The following is an 8,250-nucleotide window of genomic DNA, read 5'->3' as shown; positions in this document are numbered from 1 at the left end:
CACCCCCACCCCCCTCCTTCTCTCTTCTGATTCAGTCCAGTGTTTGCCTCTTGTCAGTGTTGACTGGAGAGCTGTGTTGTCACTAGCTGATTGGCTCTGTGCCTGCAGTCACTTTTACTTTTCTCCTCTCTACTGAGCTACTTCTACATCAGAGGGAAAGAGACGATGGAAGAGCGTGAAGGGGACCGTAACGAGTGTGAGAGAAGAAGAAGAAGAGTGAGACACAGAAGATGCAGAAACTCAAGAGCAAACGCGAGTAATGAGGGGTTGGGGGGGGGGTCTGTGGCTCAAACGGTAGCTTACACTGACAAAGAGCAGCCACCTGCAGTGTTTCAGAGAGAGGGAGAGAGAGAGAGGGGAGAGGGGTAGGGAGGGAGGGAGGAGTGGGGAAGCGCATGCAATGAGGGGAGAGAGAGAGAGTGAGTACGAGAGGAGAGAGGAATTGCAGGCAGCAGTATTGTGAACAACCTAGGACAATAGAAGGACGCCACCTCGGCATCTGTAGGATTAGATGGTCCATTCTTCAGCCCGGAGATGACTGCAGGAGCTTTTTGCTGGACTTGACCACATCTCACAAACTGTGAGAGAGAGAGAGACAGTTCTAGCACTCTCTCTTGTCAGCAGAGGAGTTCAATTACTAAAGTGCTCTTTGAAGTAGCTGATTGGATCCTTGAGTGGATTTTTTTTTTTTTTTCTTTTTGCCTCGACACCTTTCCACGCTTCTGGAGTGACTAGAATGGGATTCATGACATGGAAATCTCCTCAGGAACAGGACTGGTTTTGTAGCAGGTGGAAGAGATGAGAACACCAAGAAGGGAACACGAAGCTTTAAAATGTGCATTTCACACATTCATTTTATTTTAGGTTATGACATCTGTTTGTTACTGTAAGTTGGCAGCTTTGTAACTCTTTCCATTAACAGAAATATGATTTATTCTGTTAATTGTGGTTGATTGAGTTTTCAAATCAAGAGTTAAAGACAACTACACCTAATTTAAGTGTGTTTTTTAATTGATTCCAACCATAGAAAATATGAGCTTTTTGTTTTGAGTGACATAGCAGTTACATGTTCACAGGAGTAGATGCAATCATCTGTCCTTCTATAGGTGAGGCTCCTGCTGCTGACAGCCGTCAGTACAGCTTTTATTCATGATCAATCTCAGCTCGCTGCAGTCGTGTTAGCCCCTCTGCATTTTCTGCCTGTCCGGCCGCTTTCCATGTGAGCACTGTCATGTTCTCTGGCAGATTCTTGTGCTGTGGATTATATGCTGAGTAGGTTGGCTCTGTGAATCAGGGATGAGCCTGTGTGATAATTAACTGTCTCCTGTCTCTGTCCACAAGTTTCCAAAGAACTTTCCACTCAGCTGAAACAAATCCCTTCCCCTGGAAAACCTGTTATAAACTGCTGCTCTCCTCTCTGACTCCTGTGAGTTTTCTCTTCATGACCAAGCTGGAGCTTAATTAAATCAGCAGCAAGCTTTTATTTTTGGACAGAAAATGTTACCTCCTGACGTGAGGTAGCATCGTGTTGATTGTAAGTGTGTTTTTGCCATGTTCCCGGCTGACTGTCATAGCTGAGGACTTGGCCGATACTAGCTGGTTGTCAACCAGCTCATATCCCGTTATCATCTCCTTCACCCCTGAGATCAGGGGTTCTTTAATCCATCTTGGGTGACTGTGGTTCGGCCCCCGCTTCCCTGCGGGAGCTGACGCCCTGTCCACAGAGGACACTGTCTCCACCGCCTTCCTGTTGCTGGTGCGCTCGGCTCTGCTGGCCGAGAATGATGTGGCAATGCCACGTCTCATCCTCAGAGTGCCGCTGCTACCGGTTAAAAGGTTTCTCCCTCCTGAAGCGCTTTCCCCTGTCAGCAGGTGCTGCAGGCCGGCTGCTGGACCAGCCCGTGGGAGACTGGCTGGAGCACGTGGGGCTGCCGCAGTACGAGAGCAAGCTTCTCCTCAATGGTTTCGACGACCTGCACTACATGGTGAGTTCCTCACTTCCTTTGTATAATGTCCAAATTGACCATAACTCTCTCCATGACCACAACTCACTTTCTTTGTTGACTTCTCTTCTCACTTTTATGACCTTTTCTCTCTGGTCTCTTCCACCACTTACTCCTATTCAACTCCAGTTTGTGTCTGTGTGCATTAATCCAATTGATGCCACCCTCCATTAGCTGTTAGATGATCCCATTACCTTCATCCGATGTTCAGCTAGCTGAAACCCCTCCCGCTCTATCATGAGTCTGGCTTGTGTTTCAGTATAGGAACAGTAATATCTGGGTGGATTCAGCACATGATTGAATATCAAACATTACATCACACACTTACAGATTCTTCTCATTCTTGTGAGAGGCTTTATGCAGAGCATTCAGTGATGTTTGGTAGATGTACATGTCCATTCCGCTAGAGAACAGACAGACATGGTTTGATCGGTGCTGTCAAATGATTTGTTTACAGCAAGTCTGATATCCTTACGCCTGGTTGTGTGTTGAATCAGGAGGCCGCTATCATGGCCTCTCACTCTCAGTCAGTGAGCCAGCTGCCTGAGCTGCAGCTGATGACCGGCCAGAATGGAGGAGTGTCTCAGTGAGCAATGGGATGCTGTTGCCAAGCCGACAAGTTTATAGAGCCCACGGTGTGCAACGCCACTATGAGTTGGCTCTGTCGCTTTCGTCAGTAATGAGGACTGATGGAGGAGAGAAGGAGGGACCCAGCTGGTCGCCTGAGCCGGTGGCCATGTTGGAAATGAGACAGCCAACTTATGTGTCAAGATGAAAACTCTCTCCTCCTCCATCAAGCCTATCATACTCCTCTTCAACAGATACAGAACCACGTGTTTGCAGGTTTTCATCCCATTCAAACACCACAGCTCTCATCATCATAAACATGTGTTTTCACATGTGCAATAATATAAATGAATGAATTAATATATTAATTAAGTTTTTTATTATTGTTTTATTTATACAACTACTCTCAGCCCCACATGGCATTACAAGACATCGCACATTCAACATTCAAACCACCAGATTGAGGGAGCAGCACATACTGTACATTTTCAAACAATACAAAAAAATCCCAGAAACTAAGGAAAACCGACAATTTTCTTCGCTGTGTACAACAAAATTCATAAATCACTGACAACACATTTAATATGCAATACTGAGAAATCAAAGTAAATAGTGATAAGATTGACCATCTTACCTTTTCTAGGCTTTTGAGACAAAACGAGCAAACCTCAACAGCCAATCCAGCTTTTGATCGTCTGTCCACCTGAATATTTCAGGTTCAGTCATAGTTGGTACAGTACAAAAAAAACAAATCTTAAAAATTCTCCCATGTAGGCCACTGTAGCTCTCTCCTTGTCACAGACCTTAAGGTAGAAATGCTGTGCAACACACAGCAACCTCAGTATTCAGTTGGATCACCTTTTGTCACTGCACCATGAAACTTCTAAAGACAGGATGTAAACACATAAGGACGTACGTAAAGACCGATTCAGCTCTCTGTGTGTACGTCTGCAGTAAAGTCGTCATCTTCTCTTTTTTTTTCTTTTTTTTTTATGAGCAGTGCTGCTGGAAGCCAGACGTCACACGCTTGGCCTCATGACAGATCTTTTGGAAACCTTGTGCGGTCAAATGTTGGTAACTGCAAATTAGCATTCAGTGTAATGACTCGCCTGTGTAGCTGCCAATGTCATTTTGATTTGCAAAGCATGATGGCAAACACAGCCCCATTTATGACCTCAGCGCTTCATATGATCAGAACCAACGTTTCAATCCAACGTTTTTCCACAGACTGTGAAATTATTAAATCGAAAGCAGCTGCCTTGAAAATGATGACTGACAACAGCAATTAGAAGCTAAACCCAACCCGCAGAGAAATTAAATGAACACAGTGTACAGTATGTACAGGTGGGTGACAAATGCCACTATTAATCTTCATGCAAACTAATGAGAGCCTCTCAGTGGTTACTGTAATGATTAACTTAGTTCAGATTAAGTGTCATGCATTAGAGACACGTTGTGTTTCCATTGTTTTGTCCTCCCTCCTGTTTACCAGAGCTGAAAGTTTGGTTGTAATTTTCTTGTAAATACTATAAATCATGACTTCTTAGTCTCCAGACAGTGGATGCAGCGACACCAATGTCTGGGTTTGTCATCAATTCCTTATCATGAACAGAAGTGTTGAGAACAGCTTTACAAAGCTAGAAACATTACGCTAATGAACACTAAAACACGTGTGAAGCGAACATTTCATGCTCCTGTATAGCTGTAGGTGCCAACTATGTCTGACAAATTTCAGTGTACAGTGATACTAGGATGAATGATCTTTAATCTACATTACATAACCTTAGAATTGCCTCTCTCCTTCTCACCCCGATGTCAACACCCATGTTTAAGTCTGTGGTGAAGCCTCTGAAGTTACTCTCTGGGTTTAATCTCCCTACTGTCTTTTTTAGTCTTTCACACTCTCCTTCCTCAGCCCTGAGTCCCTGAGTTTTTTTTTTTTGTTAAGGCGGTGAGCCGGCGATATTTCTATCTTTAAACAAAGCTTTACAACCCACCTGGCTTCCTGAATCTGCTAGAGGATTTAGAAAAGAACTGTAACCTTTAAACAACATGTCCTTCCAACAGCGATTGTTGACCTTTTTAAATAATCACAATTTGGTCTCAACTGGAAATGAGAATTACCTCATGAGTCACCTCATTAAACACAATTTGTCTAATTGTGTTTAATGTGCACTTGTGCATTAGAATGAATCCAGCAGGAGCAGGTCATATTTCATTGTTGGCTGTGTGACCAGACAGATATTTTTGTCTAATTTTATTAGTAGCCAGCATTAGTCCCGGTTATGTCTGCCACAAATCCACACTCATAATCAGAAGACTGATCCAGTGCATCAACTCTACAACCCCAGAGACACATCACACTAGCTCATACACACACCTGGATTTGGGAGATATACACCATTTGTAGAGAGTCACGGCTGACTGCAACGGCCGTGGCATCCCCTTCTGCAGCTGAGCTGCTACATTAGACAAGAAGTAAAGAGGCTAAATTCATTTGATGGTCATATCATTTTCATCAGAGTCAGCTTCAATTTAGCAGCAAAAATCTGGCCTGCACTGAATTGGTCTTTGAAAAATGGTTTGCAGGCTTCTTTTAATCTTCCCACGGGTATAAAAAAAAAAAAAAAAGCATTGAAAAAACATTGGTGGAGAAATGGCATGTCGGCTGCAGCCAATGTGAGGTGAGATCACTAATTAAACAGTGTTTACTCTGCCGGTCAGACTGCTGTGATCTCTGTCTACCCTGCAGGCTCGCTCTAGAAGTGGATCAATAACAGCAGTGATTGTATTGTGTTCAAGCACCGAGGCAGAGACGAGCCTCTTCTGAAACCAATTAGATGCTTTTTATTGACTCATGGAGCAAATGTCCTGATGAAACAAGCTCTTGCGCAGCCACGCTGCTCTCCCCGTCCCCGCCGGCCCTGACAGGTAGTGCTTGTTGAGACGAAAACAGCTCTACTCTGCTTCTGAGCAAAGCGTCTGGTGGATGTAGAGTCAGCTGTGACGGGGTCAGCCAACAGAGCTCCAAGTTAGTTTGTATTCGAGGCAACCGTGTCTCCAAAGCGTCGCTTTGTTTGAAACTGGTGTTCATGGAGCCATCTAGAGAGGAACAAATTTACTTTAAAGTTTTGGGTCGATGGAAGTGATTCGATGCGTAATAGAAGTAAGAAAGCTGCACAGAGGTTAGAGAAACATCAGAACATCTTATAACTCGCCCCCTTTTTCTATCCTCATTGTTATTTGCTGCCGTTAAATAAATGCAAAGCGGTTATGCGGGAATGAGGCAATGCCACCGAAGCCTGCAGACAAATTGGAAACTCAGTAATGGCCTCATGCATTAGAAGCTGAAGGATTGGGAATGGATTAATTGATTTTTCTCTTGTGCTGTGTTGGTGGTGATGTATTGTTGTCCATTTGGAAAACATTTGTGCAGGGATTAGATTGCATACATGTTTGATTTTTTTTATTGCCTTTGGACAATCTGTCACAGTTTCCTGTCAGGCTCTCCTTACAGGCTTGTGTGGTCTTATGACAGCCTGTTTAGGAGGACAAACTATGACTTTTAGTGCTGCTGGTTAGCTGTCCTTTAGACGGTCAGAATGAGTGATCCGTGCCCCTGAGCCCCTGGCCTGGATTCAGAGTGCTTTTAAACCAGAGGGACCGCTGTGGCTGTGCTCTGGATCCGCCAGAGAGAGAGAGAGAAGCTGCATTTTAATGAGAGGGAAGGCAGAGATGGATAGGCCACACAAGCACAGACACAAACCCACATAGCTTACACTACTCTATTGTATTATTTTCACCCATGTTGTGCTGATGTCAGCTTTCTCTCAACTAATGTATTCTCACTTTTAGACCTGAGTCTGTGGTGAGGAAAAAGCAGAACCACATTAGTTAGAATTTACCTGGCAGTTGTCACCACCAAGTCTTTCACGTCACACTGTTTGTGTTTTCAATGTCTTTGTGTGGGGATAAACGGCTTATCAAGATGTAGCAGAGGTGAATGTAATATTTATGTGGCGGGAAATTAGAATTTTATCAACTCAGCTGCCGTTCAAAGACCAGAATAATCCCTTTCAAACAGCTCTCACCTCATAAGGGTTCCCATCTGAAGACCATGCGCTCAGTAGGGTTTGTTTCAGGCAGCAAAATGTGGAGTAGTTATTTTTATTTTCATTTTAACTTCCCGAGCTCAAGGTGACTTCTTCAGATTGTTTGTTTTGCCTCACCAACAGTCCAAAACCAAAAGATGCTAACTAATGGATAAATCTGCGTCACAGTTTCACACAGATCCGCTCAGATTTCTCAGTTATTATTTTTTGATTAAATGATTAATATTAATGGTTCATCCTTTGAAATGACAAAAAAAAAACAAACAGAGCCCAATGTGATGTCTGTAAATTGTTTGTTTTGTCTGATCCAAAACCCCCAAAATATTTAATATCCACAGTTATTTAAGCTAAAGTTGTAAATGTATTGAGTTTTTTAGCTCGATAAATGCGTTAAACAAATGATCAATTATTAAAATTGTTGGTGATTGATTTTTTTGTGAATCAACTAGTTGATTGATGGACCAATAATTTCTGCACTAATGCACTAATTAACGCGCTAATAAAAACCGCCAAACCCACATAGCCTTATTCAATCTGGCTTTTTCACAACAAACATTTTGACAAGTCAGAATATCTTCTGTGAAAAAGAAATACGTTCCAAAGCTTCTGTTTCCTCTGTTAAACTCTGTGACTGGCATCATAAGACTCATCTTAAATTTCAGTAAAGCTCAATAAACAGGAAACTTTGGGTGCAGCAAAGTGTAAAATATGCACATGCAGTGGTCAAAATACAATGAAAACACATTGCAAAAAATGGAATGATAAATAGCTGCATTAAATCAGGTCTTCTTAACCGAAACAGCCTAGGAAATGGGAGGAAAGACAGTGGAGCCAGTCTGTTGCAGCTCTATTTCCCCCCACAGAGCCATTTATCAGTTAATCTCCAGTGGGACAGTAATGCAATGATCCATGCACTGTGAACGCGCTATTATCCATCCAGCTCCCCAAATAGTTTCAATCCTCAGCCGGAGAGGCAGCGATCAGCATGTTGCTGCTCAGAGATACTGGGCTTTAAGTTGTCAGTTTAGTGCGAGGTATTAAAAAGCAGAAGAGATGCGTCATGATGTCCGTGCTCAAATCTGAGCGCGAACCAATGTGGGTCACCAGCACTTATGACCGACTTAACTTATTCAGAGAGTTCAGGTACCGTTCTTTCTTTCTTTCTTTCTTTCTTTCTTTCTTTCTTTCTTTCTTTCTTTCTTTCTTTCCCACCAACAGATACAGTGATGCAAACTCCTACTTACACATTACAAAGTCGTGCGAGTGGGACGTCAGTGTAAGACTGTACATCAGTGCAATAATCAGCAAAATTGTGATTAACATTGTGATTCCACAGGCGTCATTACACTGATTACTCTGCAGTTTTTACTGTTACAGACAGGCTTGCTCCTCCCCTCTCCTCATCCTTGTTTACATCTACAGCTTCTGCATGAGAAACAGGCTGTCAGGTTTAACCTACAGACAGTTTCTCTGTGTGTGTGTGTGTGTGTGTGTGTGTGTGTGTGTGTGTGTGTGTGTGTGTGTGTGTGTGTGTGTGTGTGTGTGTGTGTGTGTGTGTGTGTGTGTGT

The 8,250-nt window shown here is 43.1% G+C and overlaps 1 protein-coding gene across 4 annotated transcripts in view; it reads left to right on the top strand.

Annotated features, from left to right (window-relative positions):
• anks1a (ankyrin repeat and sterile alpha motif domain containing 1A) overlaps positions 1-8,250 on the top strand; it is a 62,844-nt gene that overhangs the window by 42,749 nt on the left and 11,845 nt on the right. For all 4 annotated transcript variants that reach the window (XM_022767585.1, XM_022767584.1, XM_022767582.1 and 1 more), the window contains one exon: positions 1,873-1,985. In XM_022767585.1, the coding sequence (XP_022623306.1) occupies positions 1,873-1,985 (113 nt within the window). The remainder of the gene's footprint in view (positions 1-1,872; positions 1,986-8,250) is intronic.

The sequence above is a fragment of the Seriola dumerili genome, unplaced genomic scaffold (genome assembly GCF_002260705.1).
Source record: "Seriola dumerili isolate Sdu_G_001 unplaced genomic scaffold, Sdu_1.0 BDQW01001222.1, whole genome shotgun sequence".
NCBI classification, from domain to species: domain Eukaryota; kingdom Metazoa; phylum Chordata; class Actinopteri; order Carangiformes; family Carangidae; genus Seriola; species Seriola dumerili.
Note: the sequence above shows the minus strand (reverse complement) of the source record. Positions and strands in the feature narration are given on the sequence as shown.